Below are 22,804 nucleotides of genomic sequence, written 5' to 3' on the forward strand. Positions count from 1 at the left end.
CACTGGCACCTCTCCTCCCCTCGCTGGGGGACAGCCCTGGAATTCTGTTTCCCACTGACCCTCTGCCCCAACAGCCACAAGCAGTGGTACGGCCCCATCAGGGCGGCGGGTCGATCTGTCGCTCAGGGGCCTTAAAATGAAATCTTCATCCCTTGGAGTGGCACTGAGTGTCTGTAATGAGTTCAGCTGGCACTAAATGTGGGTCACCGGCAGGAAAAACCTCGCAGACTGGAATCTGCACGCTTGTGTACATGGGTGTGGGTTTATGTGTGTGTTTTCCTCAGGAGGCAGTCAGACTGAGGACCAGCCCTCCCAAAAAACCCCACCTGTGCCTTTTGCCTCTTCCTACAGCAGCTTGGTTGTTATCAGTGGCAAATGTCCAGAGTCACTTGTTAAGCACTGCCAAAATCATTAAAACACAACAGTCACCTGTACCAGACAGTTGTAGAACTGTTTCAAAGACACTCCATCAAACATCTTTATACTTACAGTAGCCTAGATAAAGTCTTGTATTTCCTACGTGCTTTAGCAAACCAAAGGACAGAATGAGATGCTGCAATCTGATATTCCTGCCCTTTTCTGTTGTGGCAACTCACAAGCGTGTTTGATGGTGAGGGGAAAGGGAACAAAGCAGGTGGCTAATGGGCTGTTTTTCTGTTTCAGTGGAGCATGACAGAGAGTTTCACCATCAGCGCTGCCACTACCGAGAGTTCAGGTTTGATCTCTCCAGAATCCCAGAGGGGGAAGCAGTGACGGCTGCCGAGTTCAGGATATACAAGGATTACATCCGCGAACGCTTCGATAATGAAACGTTCCAGATTAGCGTCTACCAGGTCCTCCAGGAGCACCCAGGAAGGTGAGTGACCCACAGGGAAATCCTGATAAAGCACAAGCGCAGCAGGTTCCTTCTAAGGGTTATGGCCAATAATGTTAGATAAATTGGTGCCGTCAGCAAAAGGGGTTTGGGCAGGAGGGCTGTAAGGTGAAATCTCAGTGCTAACGTCAGCATGTTGCTGCTGTGTGTTCTCAGCCCCAAGGGCACAGGGTGAAGGTGCCCTGGGGCAGGAGGAGACCATGGGTGCGAAGTATTTCAAGCTTTCTGGAAGACCTGCCCTATTCCTCTTGCTGCTTATGGATCTCGCAGTGGTAAAACCACGTCTGAATGCTTCCTTTCTAATTGTAGCTTAATTGCTAACCTTTATTACCGAAGGCGTTTGAGAACCCTAATTAACAAAGACAGATGACACCATGCTCTTTATATTGACTGATTGTTTTGTGTGTGCAAAACTACAAGATGAGCTATTAAATCCATTCCAAGCAATTATTAACGTATGCCAAGCTCCCTGACAAATCCTCCAGGGAACCTGAATAAGAACATATGTTTAATTTCCTCATCTGTTTTCAGTTCCAATTAATCAGCAATCTCAAACCATTTATCAAAAGCACTTAGTTTCACTGGCACGTATTTCTTCTAAATACACATCCTACCAAAAGCGAGATTACATTTATTTACATGAAAAGTATTCACAGTCACATGCTAGTCAGAAGTTATTCTTTAGGACCACTAAATATGAGGTAATAATACTACAGCCCTAATTTAGGTTTATGAAGAGAGAAACACAAGGGATTTAAAAAGGGGAAAGTCCAAAATGGTAAGAAACAATAGTGCAATCAGGATTCTGGCTTCATAGTTTTATAAGAGGTAATAAAAATGGAAAAAAAAACAAAACAGTTTTGCATTTTTGATCCATTAAAATACGACAGGAGACCTTATCAACATTTTTAAATGGTGAGATATTCAACAGACTTTGTTGTGTAAGTGTTTAAACACTGGTGCGTGGGTCAAGACTCCTGGCCCTTCAATATTTCTAATGACACTTACTTACAGGGTTTTGAGGACTGTGATAGTATTAACCTATTTTTATCCAACAATGATAACCTATACATTTTAACTAGGGTTTCTAAAAGGAGATGGCAACACGCCACAAACTGCATAGGACCTCTTAGATTCCTCTTACCACTAACATTTACGTTTACTCCATCTCTGGCCCCTATGGAGACAGAAGCCTCCTTTTGCAGTATTTCTTAGGTAGGTCATGAAGGTAAAAGCCTGTGGGGAGAACTTTCTGCTCTTGGGAAGCACAGAAGGAAATGTGCTGGCAGACATGCAGTGTGCCAGGTCTGGAGGAAATGCCAAAATATTCTTGGAGTAAATGTCCTTCCTCATGAGGATGATGCCAGGGAAGTTCTCTTTCATATCCTGATTAGTGAGGTGCTCACTAGGAAATTTACTGACAGAACTGAGTGTCACCTTAATTTTAAGATGAAAGATCCACAGGTTTGCTGGAAATATCCGCAGAGAGGTCTGTGATGTCCCTTCTGGGGATGGCTATGTGGATACAGCTGCTTGGAGCAGCAAGTGTTCCTGTGAGCTGCCTCCTCCACAACTTCTTATTCCTAAAGGAAAAAATGCTTGCAAAGGGCAGGCATCTACACGAACTGCTGGGTGGAAGAGGTGAGGAATCTTACTAATTATACAGATGTTCCAGCTACAAGATTAGATGCAATTTTACTGCATCATATTCACCACAGGAACATCTTTTTAAATGAGTGTTCATGCATATTCACCCTTTGCATACATTTTGGCACAGACAATGTTGAGTTTTGAACAGTTTGTGCTGAAAAAATATTCCTATTGGTTTGGATTGACCAAAGGTAAAAATATTGTCACTAGCATTTGTAAAAATATTTGCTCTTTTTCTGCATTTTTCCACTGACATTTTCCAACCAGCTCTGTCACAGACCAGTCATCCAAGTGAGTGTGTCATTGGGCAAGAAGAGAAAGAAAACAAACTCTCTCCAGTGTTGATCAAAAAACACCCATTCGCTTTGATGCTTTCTTGGCTGTTTGTCTCATCCTGAGCAGGCTGGAAAGTCAGCCCCATCCGACGTTGTTAGCAACAGGAACAAAACAAAGCCAAACTCTTCCCCCCGCCCCCAGGCAAGAAAGCCTTTGCTCGCATTTTGCTTTGTTGATTCCCTTCCCTACAGCATGGCAGGTATGTTGGCCAACAAAACAACAGATGGTTTTCCCTCTCCCTGTGCTCTTAGGGTGATAAAATGGCAGTGGCATCTCCCAGCAGATTACTTGAATTGCCTTTCAAGATCTGAAAACCTAGAATTTCTCCAAACCTGTACTCTCCCGCAGTGTGCTCTGCATTCATTGCTCTCCTGCAGCACATAGCAAAGGTTGGGATAGCCTCTAGGGCCCAAAGTTGTACTGCATTTAGCTGGAAAGACAAAGTTGTGGCTGACTGGGGATCTTTTATTAGAGGATGAAGAGACCACTGGATGTGCTGAAGGCTTGGATTTCAGTTAAACCTCAGATAAGCCTCCAGTTTTGAGGGTGTGCTGGTGTGCCCTCAGTTCAAATAAACCATAAGTACTAGCAACTCAACAATTAATTACTTACTTTACGAGTTCGGACAGGTTGACAGGTATCTAACTGGCAATGACTCTGTCTGCAGTTTACCCCGGACGAAAATACAGCTATAGGTCTTTACAGACAGATGGCTGCACCCACAACAGACTGTTTCTGAAATTCTCTACCTCAGTGCTACTGACACCTGCACACAGGATGGAAGCTCACGCCTGTTTGCTCCACCCTCTGTAGCAGGCTGCATGCCCCTCAGGACTTCGACTAAGATAAATTATCTCTGTCTGTACAAAGCTATAAACACAGGTGTTTATAGGCAACCAGACTAAATGACCAAATCTTTCTGGTCTTTCCAAATCTATGAATTCATTGCAAGGCAAACCTTTCACACTAGCAACATCTCCTGTATAAAAAAGCAGGTACAGCATTCTTTAGGCATGAAGCAGCAGTTATTCACTGTAAGCAAACAAGTACATTCATGAACAAAATGTTTCAAATATAATAAACACTGAGAAAACAGTCGATATTTTGACTAATATAGCAAGTCCCAAAGCTTTTGTGTGCACAACTTCTGTTTGGTCTTCATGGTTCACTCACCCAAAAGCTTGGGAAAGAGTTTCATAAAGCCAGCATCTGGGCTGAGGAAGGTGCTGAGCAGCAGGACGTGGAGTCCTGCCTGGGGTCACCAACCTTACCAGTGGGAACTAAAGGCACCAGGAAGCTCCCATCAACTTCAAGAGCTCAAACTTGCTCATCTGTCTGCACCTTCCAAAGCTGACATACCTTATCCCACTTTCATCTTCAATTTCAGTGAACCCAGCACTTGCACTGTGGGGTAAATCCCAACCCCTTTGAAGTGGATGGGAGTTTTGTTACTGGAAAGAATAAAGCCAGGTACTTGACCAGCCTTTACTAATCCTAACGTAGTTGTTACACGTTTGCTTTGTGGCCATTGTGGATTTCATAGGCTTCAAAGGCAGAGAACGATTTGAATGCTCGTGTTACCAGCCCTACAGAAAATAAGATCTTGCATGATGCATTCCCAGGTTTGACTTGCAGCTGAAATGCTTTAGTTTGTATTTCAAACTGAGCCACTTCTACACCTAGATCAAACCTGAGCCCCTCTCCAGAGTCCTTTCCCTGTTTATGGGGATCTGTTCCCAGGTTATGGATTGAAACATGCAATTTTAGTAACTAAGATGGGCTTTGGTCCACCCAACAGGAGAGGCAGATGTGCCTTCTTTTTGGAGCTTCATAAAATACCAGTATAACTGTTCTAGGAATTGTGCAGTGAAGAAAGATACAGTCAAACATAGCATCCCAGCACCAGGACGACACCTGCAGGTACTCTGACAGCATCTAGAAAGGTACTGACAGTAGTTCTGATCTGTTTTTGTGTGTGTGCTGTCTGCACATAGGTCAGTAACTGTCCTCATCACGTTATGCTTTTGGGCACAGCAGCATGGGAACTCCAGCATGGAAACCCCGTAGCCTTCCAAAGATAGGGCTGCATTTAGTTGTCTCTTTCAGACCATTCCTAAAAGCCACTGCAGCCTGCAAAAACCCCTGACAAGTCCTGAACTCACTGAGCAAGCAAAGCTCTTCACAGGCACTTGAGTATAGCTCCTCCAATGGGCTCTTCCTCAGCTAAGCAATCCACTTATGAACAGTGATTCAATACAACAGAAACATCTGTATATGAAGTGTCAGAGATACGTACATAACCTCGTTTCTCTCAGCGCTGTTTGTACAAGGGGTTTCATAAAGGCTCTGTACCAAAGTCTCTCACTGCCACTTTTAATCAACGTTTGAAACCTAGATCTCCTTCTCAAACACTATACAGAAAAGGGAGAACAGCAGTGGGGACACATGAGACAGAACTAAGAATCTGTTGAAATGTTTGAATGAATTTTATTTCTCCCAAGATTCAACAAAATGTACACAGACCTGTCTTACCAGCATAACAGACCTTGGAAACCACCTCCAGCACTCTCTGCTTCCTGCTGGGGCCATCCCTTCACCTGGGGAAGCAACAGGCTGCTCTGCTGGCAGCTGTTCCTCTGGGAGCACGAGAGGGCTTTTACCAGGGGGGAATGCAAGGGAAGGAAGGGCTGGGGATGCTGGGGCAGTGTGGGAGGAGGGCTGCACCGGGTTTGTGTTGTCATGTGCCAGGGAGAGGCCCAGTGAGATCCTGGGGCCCTCTCAGAGTAGGAAAGTCTGAAAAATATTTTCCTAAGCTTGTCTTTGGACAGCTGCAGCCAACTTTAAGCAATGACACCAAGCAAACTGGAATCTGGATACTGCAGTTTTTTAATCCAAACAGATGTCTTCCAACGCCAGACCTCCTCTCCCCTTCCTGGGATGCCCTTTTTGCCTTCTCCTGCCTCCACTGCTCAAACCCAGACATGAACTGCCCACAGCTCCCATGCCACCTTTGCCTTTGGGCTACCTTTCAGTTAATTTGCCAGCTTGCACCACGCCACTGACCTAAAGAACTCCTCTAGGGTTATAATACCAGTCAAGAGGATAGGATTGTGCTCCTGTGGTTTATACTCTCAGTCAGTAAGACTTTTAACATATCTGTGCCTCCAGCATTCCCACTTAAAAACTGAGGAGGACTGACCCATATTTGTAAAGCAACTTGAAGTCCATTGCAAGGTGTCACAGTATGGCTATTGTTTAAAGCACTGCTCAGACTAGCAGGTTGGGATCAGAGCTGAGCAGCAGCTGGACAGCCTGAGTGCACTCCTTGTGTTGTCAGATGCCGACAGGGGACTGCAGGACCTGCTGGCTGGCTGCTGCCATCAAGGCTTTCAGCCTACTGGGAGGGCAGCACATCACAGAAATCAGCTCACTTTGGGTTGTAATGAAAGCTGCCAAGAGCCATCTTCTCTTCTGCTGCCTGCAGAAGCTTCTTCCTATTTATTTTTATCCCACTTGGAAGTGCTTATTAGTGTCAAGCAGCAGCTACAAATAACAGAGCTGTAAAAGAGGATGGGGAAGGTGAGTGGAGAAAACAGAAGAAAAGCAATGTATTCCTTATCACAGTATAAACAATAATTGCCGAGTTTGATCTGCTGTTCTCTCTTGCTATTGTAGAACTGCCAACTCCTAATTTTGTGGGGTCTCTCCCGTTGGCCTCTGTTCTTCCTCGTGCCCCAGCCCACCAGGTCTTGTGGTCAGAAGGATAAAAGGATGTTGCACTTTTGATTTTGGGATACATTTCTTCTACAATTTACGGCTACAAACTAACATGTATCTGAGATGCTGAAAACATAGGCAGCAAGAGGCAAAGATGGTTGTTAAACCTTTCTCTTGTCAGTGAATTAGTGGGGTTGCCGCACAGCTACTCCCTGGCTCTTCCCTTTCAGGGTGCTTTTACTTGCCTTTTCTTCATCTACTCTTACTGCTATGAACTGCACTTCCTCCTGTCCTTTCCTTATCCCACTCTGCTCACACAGCCCTGTAGCAACTTCAGCCCTTCCACATCCATAACTCCAGCTGCTTTCCAGACAGTCTCAGGCGCATCCTCCCCTGGCTGCCTCTCTTTGCAATACTTGTTATTCAACCTTCAGTCCAGAAACACCGAGTTAGCAAAGGACATTTTGTAGACCACACAGCAATTATGTGACCTGCGGATAAACTTTGGGCTGTGCTTTCTAGTGGGAGGTGTGTCTCCTTTCTAGTGTCCAGCACACCAGAACTACTGAAGCAATCAGTAGACAAGTGCCAACCTCCTGTCCTCAGCCCTGGCTGCATTGACAGCCTGATACTGTTTGGCCTGACTAAGCTGAAAGCCCTGAGTTTTATCATCTCTAGTAGCTTTGACACTCCCACTGATGTAAGCACTTTGAACGCTGAACCATTTTGATGTGGTCTCAACAAAACATACTTGTGGGCTGGATCCAGACTTCACCATTTATGTAACTCTAATCTAGACATTAACGTTTCCACGTCCCAGCTTAATTTTCTGTAAAACAAAGACCATGTTCCTTTTTGTATCCCTTGGCCTGACAGAAGGCTCAGTGAAGTTTCTCACATGCTCTGAATGTCTCAAATTAAGGGATTGAACAGAGGTACAAAGAACCAAAGTGCATCTCTGCCTCCTGGTTGTAAAGCCGTTATTGATCCTGCTCCAAGACCCTGCACACCATTGCTAGATCAGGTACCAGTGGGTAAGATGTGCACTAGAAACCTTTTCTCTTTGCACTTAGATCTTTAGCTCAAATCAAACACCACAACCAGTCACGTCAGACTTAACTAGCACTAACTTGTACAACAACTCATTAATCAGGAGCCCTCAGAACAAATTTTAAGGCTGAGTAGAATAACATTTCTTTGCTGTGCTGCATACAGTTACCCAACACTGATGTGTAAAGGGATTGTTGTCCATTTGCTAGTGATTCAACGCTGTTTAGCCATAAGTCTTTAGGACGCAGGGCATTTCACTGAAAGGGAGGTTGTTCTTTTGAGCAGAACAGGAAGTTTCTTTTCATTGGAACCTCAGGTGCCACAACCTGAGGAGTGTCAGATGCTCTGCTTGCAGGCAGCTTTGTCATCCCAGTCCTGGCTGCTGCTGCTGGGCTAGAGTTGACAGTGCAAATCCAAGGGTGCTTGAACTTCAGGGAGCATCTGACACAAGGACTTTTTGGGTCCAAATGTTCCAAGTGTGCGTGGGAAGGACATTTCTCCTTAGTTCATCCCTTTGATCTCTCTCACTTTGGGCTTCCCCTACAGGCCTATTGTTTGCACATTGCTGTAACTACAGGAAAACAAATGCATTATACAATTTCCCAGCCTGACTCACCCTGGTACTTGATGCCTCATGTTGTCTGGTTACCCTGATTGCATCATGTCAGCATGGGAGGCTTAAAGGCTGTTTTTTTCTGAGTAATAACACTGAAGTTGAGCAGAAGTTGAAAAAAATGTATATACATCATTATTGCTATTATCTTCAACCTGCAAACGACAAGGGAGAAAAACCAAGCAAGCCAAGTCCCTATTAACTAATCCTTGTGTGAATCATGAGTTCCAGTCAGGGGCCATGCTTAAATGATGCAGTATGTGAATATAAAAGTCCTACATTTCTGGAAACTTGGACTCAGCCATCGGAATGGCCCAATCTGTACTACTCCCTCATCTCCAGCTCCTCTGGGATGCGTTCTGCTCAGTGTGTTGTAAACAGGGAAGGGCGGGAGGTGTCCGCACGGCTGTGTCATGCACTATGGGAACACAGCCATTGCTTCAGGGTGGGGATGGAACCCTGGGAAATCTGCAGGCCCCCCAGGTCTGAGCTCAAGCATCATGCATTCCTGTAACTACCACAGGCACAGAGGGAGGGGGTATCTGTGATGCCTGTTTTTGGCTGCCCTCGGTGTGCCCAGCAGAGCTGACAGCTCCAGAGAGCAAATCCCACACCTGAGCTGATCCTCTCCATCCCCACAGGCCCTTCCTAAGCCTGGCTGCACGAACATCTGCTGAAGTGTTCTGTGTAGGAAAACCCGTGTCCTGGCAAGAAAACAGAAAGTTCAGTTCTCACGTAGGGTTTCTTCCACAATCCAAAGCTTTGCTGAAAAAGAAGCACGGCACAGAAGTGCTGGGCAAAGGGAGGCACTGCAGTCATAACCTCCGTCCCACACCCACAGAACATCTCCTGCAAGGATCAGACCTGCCTCTTTGTTCTGCACTGAGCTGACCCAGAAAGCCACTGCAGTCCCCAAGCTGTCACATTCAGCACGGGCAGATGCAACACATGCAGCTGTGCTGTGTGCAGAGGCTAACAGTGTCATGCACTGGTGAGGAAACAACACAATCCTCCTTCTACACATGTTTGGTGCTGTGCTCACATGCTCTGTGGAACTCATTTCTGAAGTTTAGTTCCATGAAAGCCAGCCTAGAGCCAGAGGTGGTGACATCTATGAGCTCATGGAGGAAAGCCATCATCCCTCACACCCTCACCCACAAAGGTTGAGAACTAGGTAGTAAGAACGCTGCAATAAAACTCTGTTTCTGTTTTGAATCAGTTGTGTGGGACAAAAGCTTCTAATTTCTCTGTATCTCCCAGGGAAAATAATTACTAAAATCTGAAAGGCAAAAGCCTCTATGCTGACAGCTCTTCTCTGATTCACTTTTGATCACTTAGTATTTTGTGCAAGCGAGAGCCACTGAGAAAACTAAGTTAAATAAATATGTATTTGCACTAATAAATCAGTAGTGACAAAATTAGTAAGGCCTTCTTCTAGCTCTGAGGACATGAGTAAAGTGTTTTCCAAGGATGTATTTTCATTCAGAAGGATGTAATCACACTGAAACGAGTTATCACGTTAGTGCACTGCAGGCCTTGCAGGACTTGTCTAGGCACTTCCACCCTGTTTCTTCTTGTAAAGTCCTTTGTGGAAAGGAACCACACCACCATCCAATTCTATTACTATTTTCAACAATCTCTTTCTTAGCCTCTGATAAGAGAAGATTCTTTCCTTTGCACAACCTGTTTTTTTTTCCCCTCAAATTTTCATTTTACAGAAATTTGCCAAGAAATGTTTTGTAAATCCAGAATGATTTCACCGTTCTTAAATGTATGAAATCCTCTCTGTCACCGATCTGGTTTCAGTTCGACAACCTGAATAATCCAGCAGTGGTCTTCTAAAATTTTAAAGAACAAATTGAAAGGAAATTGCCACCCAATGTAATGCAAACCTGTGACAGTGCAGAGGGTTATTGCCTCAATCAATTATCTGCAACCTCAGATGAACAAGTTTAAAAAACCATTACACATGTTAATATATGCACGACACTGTTCCAGCTGGCTTGCGCTAGTGCTACAATTATGCATAAAAGTCAGGAAATGATGTGTGGAAAGGATAATGAGCAGCATTGTCTGCCCAATTACTAGGTTTGCATATGCAAACAGTAATTTTGCAAATCTGTGCCTGGCAAGCATTTTTTCCAAAGTCGCATCAGCAGCTCTGAGGTTAACTGCAGCAGCAAAGTAACCCAAAACCACCTCAACTCTGCTTCAACCTATCCTCTCTTTTTTGAAGAGGAGAAAAGCACTTCATATGAAGGTGATTAGGCAGGAAAGCACGCCAGCCCAGCTCCAGAATAACCTGTCTGCTCCTGAAAGCCAACCGAGCGTGTTGCTTAAAGCATGTATGTGAATGTCCTTAGAGGTCCCAGGGGAAAGTCCAACTAACTGGGAGTTACACTTCTTGTTTCAGGGATTCTGATTTGTTCCTGCTTGACTCCCGAACGATCTGGGCTGCAGAAGAGGGGTGGCTGGTGTTTGACATCACTGCAACCAGTAATCATTGGGTGGTGAATCCACAGCACAACCTTGGCCTGCAGCTATCTGTGGAAAGCATAGATGGTGAGTTTCAAACTATGTCAGTGAATATCTGCTTGGGGTATATGGTCCCAGTCAGGAGAAGACTTAACCATTTCAGCATTCTGTCCTTTGAACACGATCTCATGAGAATATTTTTCCTGTATTTGCTTAAGATGTGAAAAAGACATTATTTCAAGTTTAGGATGTACTCAAATGCTTTAGCAGATAGTGTGCAGTCACGTCAGTATTACCATGTTTGGGATGTGCACACAGCTATGTGTACACTGCTGGCAACAGCACAACAGAACAACTTCTGCATTTCTCCAGGTACAGTTGTGATGATTGAGAATGGATGGGAAAAGCTGGCTCTCAAATGTCTTCAGAAGGGCTGCACAAAGATTCAAATTCCACTTGATTTAAAAACTATCATAACTCTTAAAACTAAAAGAGTAAGGAAGACTGAGTGAAGACAAATTCAACCCTGTTTTCAGTCACCTGTCCTTGCTTTAAATTTCCAGTTTGCCTCCTAAAGGAAATACTTGGGATTACAGACGTGTCCAGAGTGATGGCACGTTCATTCAATTCAGGTTCACACAGAGGAAAATCGTACAGATCCAGCCTAGAGCCCATAGAAAAGCAGTAGCTGGAGGTTTGCTGAGTATCTCTAAACTCCAAAGATACTACAGTATCACTCTCCTGCTCTCCTGCTCAGAACACCTTAACGCTGCTTTGCCCAGCCCTGGCCTGGTGTTCTTGCAGTGCAGGTCAGTCTCTTTTTCATTACTGAGGAGAAACCCAGGTAGTTGTTTTCTTATAGGCTACAGATTTCACTTGTGACTTTCCAGGGTCCCGCATACAAGGAAAGGAACAACGCACAGCCATGGGATGTGCTGAGCTGGGGCACTCAGAAGTGGACTCTTAAAAGCATAAGCCAAATTTATGAGCGAGTCTTCAAAACCAGAAAATCTGGGTTTCAATGATTTGTGCATTCTCATCTGTTACATCACTCAAAGCAAACCAGGAATCTGGTTTCTCTTTACACTCCTGAAAAATCCAGCTGTGTTTATGAACATGTTTGAAATAATGTAAAAAATAAGTTGCTGCTTTTTCAAAATAGATTAACAAAATACTTTAATCAGCCTGACACTGTAGTTGGGAAAGCCAACTGCAGCATTCAGAAAGTAAATACAGAGATACAGAGCCTGATTGTCTCTTGCTGTTTGTAACTGAGTCCCCTGGCAGCTTGCTTCTGCTCTCACATTTCTCCTCCATGCATGTGAATTTTTCTTTCTATTTTGAATGGCAAGGACATGTCCTTCCTTGCTCCCCAGGTTTTGTTTTGGATTTAGACCAACTGCACACTGACAAGAGTGCTGCTTTTACACCTGGATTTCATATGAAAATCCTCTGCTGAAAGCACAGCAGGGCTTTGCTGGAACGCTGTATGCTTGGGCAACCCCCAAAGCTTTAAGTGAAAGGTTTTCCTTTGTATCTGTCCCTAAATATAGAGATCTCCAACCATGAAACCAGTACAGCTTCCATTAAAAAGAAAAAAAAAATGAAGTGACATCATGAGTATTGTCCAGATGAGATTACAGAGAAGAAATTCAGTAACTCATCATTTCTTTATAATCTTGCCAAATGAGTATCAACATGTATAACTAATGTGGAGTCACAGGGTAGAATTTTACTCTTAGAAAATGGGGATCAGCTCAAGCAGCAAGCAAGAAAAATATTGGAGTGACTCAGGAGCCTGCAGAGCTTTCAGCCCTGCTCCAATTTGCCTCACTTGGCACCAGCAGTTACTGCCTTGGGTTTGCTTAAGCTGCTGCTTGAGATCCCATATTTGACAGTACTAAAAAGCAAGTAATGCTTTGCCCTCTGGTTCAAGAGCACAGCTTTAGTTCTTTTTGGAGACATTTATCATTGCTTATAGGGGACTTACATACGTGCCCTCAGGTCTAACTTCACTACCTGGTTCTAACACTCTCATACACCCAAATACTGGATTTTTCCACACTTTTTTAATAAAATGAATTCCCATTATTATTAATAATGATAGAAAGGAATACACTCTCATACAGAGCCTCTTTTCCCCTCAGAAAACATTGGGACTGTACTGGTCTTGAACACATTGGTGTTAAATAAGGAATTAATTGCTCAGATGCTACTTATTGTTGCATTAATGAAAACCCTTAAACTTAAATTTCCGTGTGAAGTCCAGTCACATCACTGCATACCACTGACCTAACCTCCAGATACATCGTAAAGGTGAAATAATTTACCCTGGAAAAACCACAGCCACAGAGATACCTGGTAGATGAAACAACTTGGGAAAATAAAAAGGCTTCTTTGAAGGGGAAAGATTTGCCCAGGGACAGTATTCATGGAGTTCCTTCAGCTGAGTCTGCTTTCAGGAAGTAAGGCTTGGATCTGGCAAAGCCCAAGGACGAGTGGAACTACCTGTCTATTTAGCACTGGGTACTTGCTTAAGCACTTTGTGCACTCAGCCTCATTTATTTAAAATGCAAACCAGGCACATTTCCAGGTAGGAGCTTAGGCTGAAAGTGAAGATGCTGATGTGTGTCTACACAAAAGTCTTTATACATAACTTTCTGCTCTTTCAACCTGACCTGTCCTGGTGCCCTGCCCAGGAAATTGTTCACAGGGACCCTGGATGCCCTCACCTACCATAAACCTCTCCCTGTATTTTTTTTTGTACACAATTAATTCTACAGCAAAACCACTTAATGAGCTTTCAGCAAAAATAAAATTAATTTCAGAAGTGCGGGATGAAAGAAGCACACATGGCGATGAATGGCTTTGAACCAAGGTTATTGGGTACCGTAGTGCTGAGAGACAGCAATAAGCAAAACGTCTCTGAACATCTCAACTATTTGTTTCTCTCAGCTGCAGTATATCTGGAACTCTGACAGTATTTCATACAAGGCATTTTTATTTTAAGTTAATAACCTTCCAGTGGGCATTTAGTGCTCCTATGGGCTGAGTTTTATGGTTCCTTTTATAGGATCACTTCAAATTATAGGTTGGTGAACTTAATGAAACCCCTGTAAAGAATGTAGGAAAAGTTAATGCTAAGCGGATTTAGGGTAAAATAATTATACGTAGGAGTATTTTATGTAACTTTTACACGCAGATATAAAATGAAGTTAGCTGTGCTAAGCTGCTCTCCTCAGAAGTAGCTTTGCCGATTAAGTCCAGGCCCCTGATGGACTGACGCATATGGATGTACCTAGGAATCACCCTTCTGACCAGACAGCAGCTCTCCCTCCTGCTGTACTTACAATGTCTGCCGAAAATGGAAAGTTAACACAATCCTGCTCAATGCTGTGTTGTTGTTAAGGGCAAAGCATCAACCCCAAGCTGGCAGGGCTCATTGGGAGGCACGGCCCACAAAACAAGCAGCCCTTCACGGTCGCCTTCTTCAAAGCCACCGAGGTTCACCTCCGCAGCATCCGCTCCACAGGAGGGAAGCAGAGGAGCCAGAATCGATCCAAAACACCAAAGAACCAGGAAGCTTTCCGGGTGTCAAACATTGCAGGTACAGGGAGGTGTGCTGGGCCCGTTTTGCTGGGTGTGGGATAATGCTGTGCTGGACTTGGCACTACATGGGAACTGTTCCTCCCATACTTGGTGTTGGTTGTTATCTCTTTGGTTTCCTGCTAGTTTTTGGTTTGCTGGTCTGAAACCACTTGGTTTCAGGGATTAGGGATTATTCAAGCAAAAAAAAAACAACAAAAACCAACACTATTTTTCTTTGAAACAGTGTAGAACAGAGGGATATCCTAACCCAACTTGAAAAAGAAAAGCCATCTACACAGAAGCTCTCACACAAAGTAAATTCTTATTTTGAAATGTAAGATAACGACTTTAAAAGAAGTAATGTGAGTGCTACAATAATGTATTTCAGAGGATCTGAATTGAAATACTGTAGCTTTTCAAAAGGCTACAATTTTAAATGCAGCCACCCAAAGGCTTAATGATCCCAAATGAGGAAAACCCATTCTTCGCTCAGGATAGCTGCAGCTATTCTGGGGGGAGCTGCACTTCCCTAATATGGAAGAAAACTGTCAGGCATTTAAAATAGAAACGTGGTTTAATTATGAGATACCTCAGCATAATGGGCCCTCAGTGACCTTCCCAGCAGGACCCAGAGCACAGGGCTAGCTCCACTGAGGGCAGCAGTGCATTCCAGCTCTATTTCTGTGAGCACATCGCCAGACAAAGAGCGTGCAAGAGATGGAAGGAGCAGGACAACCTTGGGCACAAGACATGACTTGCCTTTCCTGGAGGTTGTCTGGGGCAACCTGCAAGGCTGTGGAACAACTCTTCCCTGTCAGTTGTGTTGCAGCTCCCTACTTTCAATCAGGTCATTCCTGTCCTAGGACTAATGATGTTTTTCTGCAGCTCTGGAGACAGGTGTGGCTCCTCTGACCTGCCCACGTGTATGCATTTCTGTACCTTACACCTCAAATCTTGGAGTCTCTTAAAATGCTTTTCCATATCTTGCATTTCTGAGCTCAGAGTTTTGCAGTTCCCCAGGCAATTGCTGCTTTGCAGTTAAAGTGCGCATTTTTATTAGCTGATACATCAATTGCTTTTTAAAGGATGGATGAGGGATAAAATAATTCCTTTCTTCTGTGAGCAGGTCAGAAAAGCCCCTGCAAAGCAGTGTCTGCTTGCAGCCTGAGGCCCCTGTGTTGATTTTGTTTCCAATAAGAGTTGGGAAAAAAAATGTCTTCTGGTACTTCTCCTAGGTCTGTAGCTCGCACTTTGTTCTTTGGGTTTGCCATGAAGCATCATCATTCACTCTGACTGCAGCTGCACTGGACAGAACAACAGATTTCACATTATGTCCTAACTCTGCTTTGTATGCCTGAACGTGCAGCTATCCTGCTCAGACAGCTTGAAGCATAGGAAATAGTTAAAGGTTGCTTTTCTCCTATCAGTCCTTTCACAAGTTCTTTTCATATAGTAGGCAATAATCAAAGAGATCTGGTTTGTGCCAACACGAGGTCAGAGAAAACTCAGGGGCAAAAAAGCATTTTCCCAGGCTGCCCTTGGCCAGAAGTGCAATTTATATTTTATGACTACAGCACAAGAGACTGGAAATGGTTTTAAAAAAACAACCAAACAAAAAAAGCATCAGCAAGCACAACAGCTGAGCAGTGCAACTCCTGTTGTGTGGTGCTGGGCAGCCCAGCCTGACAGCCCGTGTCCCCTACAGAGAACAGCAGCAGCGACCAGCGCCAGGCCTGCAAGAAGCACGAGCTCTACGTCAGCTTCAGGGACCTGGGGTGGCAGGTAAGGGCTGCACACGACCGGGTGCCTCTGCAAATGCTGCTCCAGGCTGCTAGAGAGGTCAAGCTAATAAATGGATTTTTTTTAATTATTATTATTATTTATCCTTGGGGGAAAAAAATTACATGCCGCATTTAGTATGCTGAAAAAGTGCAGTTAGGGTATCCAAATATTTGGTGTGAAACTGGCCAAAACTCAGCATGCTTAAGTTCTTGTGAGATACTGAGGGCCCTGTATTTCCCTCTGGCAGCACTGAGAGCACATCCTCCAGCAATTCTTTCTAAAGTATTTTCATTTCTGTCAGCGATGGGTGGGCAACCGGGAGGACACTGCTGCATGGATCATAAAACTGACCCTGAGCTTCAGTGATTCCATGGACATGTCTGCAAGGTGGGACAGGATCCTGTAGGAAGGGCAGCTGCTTTAGAGGTGTAAAGACAGCAGTAGGAGAGCCAGTATGTCCGATTTTTTATTTTGCAAGCGACTGTAATTGTATGCAGACATAGGAATTGATAGATTTATGTGCCATTCTACTTTCTATTTCTCTGCACAATATTGCTGCCTTTCTCCACAATCTAATGTCTTCAATTAATCAAGGACTGGATCATCGCTCCAGAGGGCTATGCTGCGTATTACTGTGAAGGAGAATGCGCTTTCCCATTGAATTCATACATGAATGCTACAAATCATGCCATTGTGCAGACACTGGTAGGTGCAACATACCTTGTAGAGTTATTTCTAATAGGTGCTGCTCAGAAATAAGTTTATATCCCCCAAAATCTCTATGCTAACAAGAGAAGGAAGGTCTGCATTAGCTCATTGAGATGCCTGCAGCATCTGGCTAAATATGTCTAGCCAAGTGGCCTGAATTAATAGTTGGCGAGGAATTACCCTGTCTTTGCTGCAAGCATTGACACGCTCTCTCTAGCTTAAAGGGGCCCTGTGATAGACATCTTAATGGTTGTATAGCCCCACTGCGTGACGAGGGAAGAGCAGGATGTGAGACCCATTACCAGCATCTCTTGAAAAAAACAAGCCAGCACTGCATGCTGCCTCCAAGAGCAGATTTGGGGACAGGCTGAGGAAAGGGTCAGCAAAATCCAAAATTACACAGCCCAGCTGCTCTGTGGGTGTATTTATTTTATGCAATTGTCAAAGATGTCCAGATAGGAGTCCCGAGCTGGCACATCCACACGGCACAGTGCCTGTGCTTTGAGGGGCCGCTGAGGACCCCAGCTGCTTCACCAAAGCCAATGCACCACAGCAGCTCAAGTGGCCAGGGGACACACCAGCCCCCGGTGCCCGGCTGCACAGCACCCCCAGCTGACATGGGGACACCCTCCTGACACAGCCACATCCCCTGCACGCATCTGTGGAGCACGAGGAGGCTCACTCCTTCATCCGTGTCCTACGCCTATGCACATCTAAGGACAGCACTGCAAAAAGCACTAGGGAAGCTAGAAGCATCCACATGTCCAAGACAAGAAGCTTTGCATGTTCTCCTCCTGGAGGACTGTTTACTTTCCTCCCTCTCTTGGAGGCCCTGCAGCAGCAGCCAGGGACCCGCAGCCCTTGGTGCCAGCCGGTACTGGGCCCCCCGCACAGCGCCTGTGGGACTGCTCTCAAAACCTCACCCGCACGTCCTGCAGAGTTTATTGGAACTGGTACACTTCTGCAGAACACTGGCTGCTCTGACAGATGGGAATTTTCTAATGAAAACCTGCTTCACTGAAAGATTTCCAACTAGATCTGCCTTGGGTGCGTGCGTCAGCCTCCATACATGCAGGGGACATCTCGAGACATTTGTACACAAAGCCAGGTGTTCAAAACATGTCTGTGTGTGCTTATGGGGGAGAGAGGGCTGCCTGGGAAACAGAAACATGAGGGAGGAGAAGGGAAACGGAAATCTTAACATGCTTCTGCTTTAATTCCTCAGGTTCACTTTATAAACCCAGAGACTGTGCCGAAACCCTGCTGTGCTCCCACCCAACTCAATGCTATCTCTGTGCTCTATTTTGATGACAGCTCCAACGTTATCTTAAAAAAGTACAGAAACATGGTGGTACGAGCATGCGGCTGTCATTAGATTTGTAGGAAAGAGTAAGATTATTCGTAAAGAGAGAGTTTTGTATGGATGTGTGGGGGAGGGGAAAAGGTTAGCACTGCAGCAATGAGCTCGAAAATCCCAGTTTTTAGGACTGGGCTTCTGAAAGTTCAGACAATGGAGCAGTTTCTGGATCTAAGTGGCATTTGAACACATTTTGTTTTAGTTTATTACAGACAATGAGCTTGTAAACTGAAACAAGCCAGAGAAACCATTTAAAATCAAATCTGCCTACAAAATTGGCTCCTACAACACATACTTCTGCAAATGAGTCTTTCAGAAGATTGCAAATTCACCAATGTTGATTGTGAATTAAAAATTAATAATTATCCAAAGTGAGAATGTTCTGTGACTATTGAGCATGTGTAGTTCCTGTAACACAGTTTGCAATAAAATAAGTGAACAAAATATACCTGGAGTGAACAGGTATTTTGTTAGAGAATTATTACTTCCATCCCTCTGTTTGCTTCAGTTTCATAAGCAGAAGCATTTTTAATTGGATGCAAGTTCCAGTTTTAAATGGCAGGAGCAGAAGCTATATCTGAATTGAATGGAGTTCAAAAGGATAAACCAGTCTCAGGAAAAGAACATCATAATGGGCAAGCAAGAAAGTGAAGAAAGTAACTCCAAAGAACAAGACTTTTAGGGCATACTTCTTTTTTCCTCAAGGGAAAAGAAATTCCCTGTAGCAACCAGAAAGAATTTATGTGTATGAATTTGAAACAGGAAAGCAGCACAACATTAAGAAACAATTTGGGATTAAACCTAATGCTTAGCTGAGGTACCCCAATCAGCTATGGAGTTGTGAAAGACAGCCGAAGATCCTCCTCCTGTTTGGATAATATCCACTGGCTTCAATGACAGAACAAATTCCAACACCTTTCCAAAGATGTGGAGTCAGAAGGTGCTGTGAGCAGAGACAAACTGCCAGCACCACCCCGGCACAGCTAGGGACACTGCAGGGGACTTTACTTTCCAGGGTCAGTGATTACAATAGAAGACACTGCTCTACTACTGCTCTCATCTCTGAAAACAACTAACAAGCAAAAAAAAACAAACAAAAAAACCCCACAACAAGCCAACACTTTCAGAAGCCACATCAACAAGCTGGAACCAGGGACAAGAAACCACCCCTTTTCCTTCTTTTTAAAGCACAGGTTACACAAGCATCACATTTATGTAATTTAAACTCGACTGAAGTCGTTGTGATAAGAATACAGAGTAGCAGTAACCAATCACAGGCTGACTCAAAACTTGGGCATACATTACAAAAGCAGGACTGGCTTGAGTTTTACTAGAGAAAAAAAAAAAGTTCTTTCCAAATAAACAAACACCAGGTCCTCAGCAAACCCAGCTCTAAATCCTCAAGCTTCTAAAGTCTGGACCTCCAACAGATGGGTCCAGAATATCATTAAGTGCCTGGACTTGGTTCTCAGCACACCGAGGAGATGTGATACAGCCGCAGGGGAACTCAGCCCCAGGTCCCTCCTCGGGGAATGGAGAGAAAGAAGATAGCAGAATGCAACCACGAGAACTTGGAAATCAGTCACTGCTCCTCTTCTTTTAGTCACAGACCAAATCCAGACCAGATGGCTCATTTAAAAAGCAAACAAACAAGTAAAGGAAGAAAAAGATTACTCTGTGAAATAAATTGGAAACTTGTTTCTGATGGTCTAATTCTAATTGCATTTAAGTCAATTGGTGTTTTCCCACCAGTTCTCTCAGCGGCATAAGATCAGGCTTATGGGAACGTGGAAGTCTCTCCACGATATTGGTAGGCTTTGGATCTCCAGATGTGCCCCACTTCCAAACCAGGCAACTCAAACGTGTGCAGGAACGGCCCACCCGCAGCACACACACACCACACAGCTGCAGAGAACTTCCACCTGCAGCAAGGTGGGACTGACCGAGCCGTCACCCACAGCCACAACTGCTGAAGCCAAACGTCTCCCTGGAGCTGCAGAGAAGACCATCTACAGCAGTCATGTCAAAACTGCCCTCAGGGCATTTCTTAGAGGGAGGTATTGAAATCCTACAGGTCAGAAGCATCTTTGGACGTTGCATATGTACGTACACCAGCGTTTCTGTAAGCCTCCTAAAGGAAGGTAAGGTGCTACCTAGAAGTTATGAGCTAATCAGATCTAAACTTCCACTATTTAGTAGTCAAGGGTTAGTTTTTCTTGCAACTGTTTCTGTGTTGGTGGTCACAGCGTTGGTGTATTGCATTTTTATTTTTATTTTTAACTTGGACTGCAGTATCTTGCTGTACAGGACTCATATATTAAATATTATGTGGGGATTGTTTGTTTGTTTTTTTCCACATAATAGGATTCCTGTTGCTAGGCTTAACATCAGTTTCACTGTTTGTACATTTTTATGTAAATAGTTGTCACAAAGCAGAAGAATTATTTATTTCCATCTTTGAATTCCTTTTCAATCACATCCAGGAAAAATGATTCTCAGTTCCTAAGCACATTTGTTTCCTTATTTAAGAAGATATTTATTAACAGTTGGCAAAAATGCATACACATTTCTGGTTCTTCTCATAGAGCAGTTGTCAGAAGCCTTTTGTACAAACTAGTAAAATAAATCATTGCAACTTTACAAAAGATATCCCAACAACATCGTGTATCTGTGTGGTTTTTCTCCCTATATTCAAAGAACCTTTTTGGCTGGGCAGTATTTCACCTTGAGCATCTGTTTCCATGTAGCTCAATCTCTGTGCATTGGCAAAATCAGCACGTCACTGTTTGGTGCAGCTCCTTTTGCCCAAATACAACAGAGGAAAGAATATGAAAAAAAATATGGATATGTTTTGCAGAGTGCATTGCAAAGATCTATGATTGAATTATAGTGCAGCTGTCAGCAGCTGTTTCAAAGAAGCGGGGGGTAAATTAGTTCTGTTTACTGCTAACATAGTTCAGAGATTTAGTCATCCCAATAAAATTATAGAGGCACAAGGAAGGAAAAAAGAAACTCCAAAGGAACATCAGCCAAGAAGCTGACATTTTCTAATTTAGATTATTTTAGCATATTTCGGAGATGCTGCTGGCAGGAGGTTTCCTACTGTGGATACCACATTGCATTGCTATGGAGGCAGCTGAAAAAAATAACGGTCTAAATTCCTGTATTAACTAAACTTTGTATCTTTGTGGCATAACAGCAATTTTCGGGTTCTTGTTTACTCTGAACTGTGAGCAGAGTTGTGCCAGTTCACATGAATGCATTTTGCTGATCCAGAAGCTTAAATTGTCAGCTTTCTGGAGTTAAACTATCTCGCTATCTATCTCACAAATGATTATACACTCATAAGTTTGCATGATGTTCTGATGTGAAGTCCAGCAAAGTGTGAGAGGAAAGACCTTTCTTGACCTAACTGATGTCTACCCAGGCCTTGTATGTCTTGATTAGTCTTATAAGGAGAATCTTCCAGTATTTCTCAGTACGGACCAAATTCTCCACACCCATTTAAGCCAGATGTGGCTCTCGCAAAGGGATGAAAGAAGACAGACATCATCATGCCTTACAGCGCCAGCCTCACTATATAGCAGCCAACAGAAGCTTCACCACCAACTTCAGCACACCCAGCCGTATATCACGAAATACCAGTTGGTTTCCAGCTTTGCCACAAACACTCACAACTTGCTGGAGAGGCTTCATAGCAGCTCTCCCAGACCAGGAGCCAAAACTCCATTCCCAAGTTCACTGCAGCCTCTGTCAGTCCACAGCGCTACTGCAGCTTTGTCTCTTCATCTACTGTTTTGGAAGAGGAACTCTTGATGTGGATACATACACTGCCATAAACAGGCAGGGCCATAAAACTCGAGTGAACCAGCTTCAGAACTGCTGGATTTATCTGAGTAATGACATTTTAAAGCACATTTATAACATTTTATAGATCTTATTCTAACTTGATTTCAAAGCCAAACTTCAAGGATGTTCTGTTTGCTTAATTGAGCTGTTTTAGATCTGTCCCAATTCTGACAATAGGATCTTTTGGTCCTTATGCACGAAGCTGCTTCTGTTGCTGCCAAGGTTCATATAATATGAGATAATGATTTAAGTGAGTCTTTGTGTAAATTTAAGATTTGTGATGTCTATAGAAGTGTCAGTTGTAGATCCTAAAAATCAGATGGAGGGCAGGGCTAGAACAAGCAAAATGGCAGTGCCAAGGGCTGTGGGATTTCCTCTGCAGCTCTATTCACCCCTTTCATCTCCGCCTGCAATGGGAACAGACGCTTCTGGATGAAATAAAACCAAAGACTCATCCTTGGAGTTCAGAGTTTGCATCCTCTGCATGTTTCCATCCAGATACCCTGCCTGCTGACTTCCATAGCTGCCACAAACACATTATTCACTGTATTCAGCCGTTCCTTTGGAGAAAAATACTGCCCAATTAAGTTAAAAGGAGCCTGTTTGAAGTTTTTATTTATCAGGTAATGATTGACAAGAGCTTGAGGCAAAAACTAAGAGCACTTTATACTATAATCATTCATTACCCAAGCACTTAAGCAACACAAATGGGTTATTAAGGCCACTTTGAGTTACTCTGTTCTAAATAAAAATATTGATTCCCTTTTGTTTAATGCAGCAAAATCTGTATTCCTAAACCAGCAGC

At 43.8% G+C, this 22,804-nt stretch overlaps 1 protein-coding gene across 1 annotated transcript; it reads left to right on the forward strand.

Annotated features, from left to right (window-relative positions):
- Nucleotides 1-614: 614 nt before the first annotated feature.
- Nucleotides 615-20,805, forward strand: BMP7 (bone morphogenetic protein 7). Its single transcript, XM_019622301.2, has 6 exons — nt 615-856; nt 10,654-10,802; nt 14,125-14,322; nt 16,009-16,085; nt 16,680-16,790; nt 18,019-20,805. The coding sequence occupies exons 1-6, from the start codon at nt 642-644 to the stop codon at nt 18,166-18,168; spliced, it is 900 nt and encodes a 299-aa protein (XP_019477846.1). The 5' UTR covers nt 615-641; the 3' UTR covers nt 18,169-20,805.
- Nucleotides 20,806-22,804: the final 1,999 nt, after the last annotated feature.

The sequence above is a fragment of the Meleagris gallopavo genome, chromosome 22 (genome assembly GCF_000146605.3).
Source record: "Meleagris gallopavo isolate NT-WF06-2002-E0010 breed Aviagen turkey brand Nicholas breeding stock chromosome 22, Turkey_5.1, whole genome shotgun sequence".
Classification (NCBI taxonomy): Eukaryota; Metazoa; Chordata; class Aves; order Galliformes; family Phasianidae; genus Meleagris; species Meleagris gallopavo.

Coding starts and splice junctions, on each gene's coding strand:
- BMP7 (XM_019622301.2), top strand. CDS start 642: ATGGGCTGTTTTTCTGTTTCAGTGGAGCATGACAGAGAGTTTCACCAT. Junction 10,803..14,124: donor ATCTGTGGAAAGCATAGATG/GTGAGTTTCAAA, acceptor GTTGTTGTTAAG/GGCAAAGCATCAACCCCAAG. Junction 16,791..18,018: donor ATGCCATTGTGCAGACACTG/GTAGGTGCAACA, acceptor TTAATTCCTCAG/GTTCACTTTATAAACCCAGA.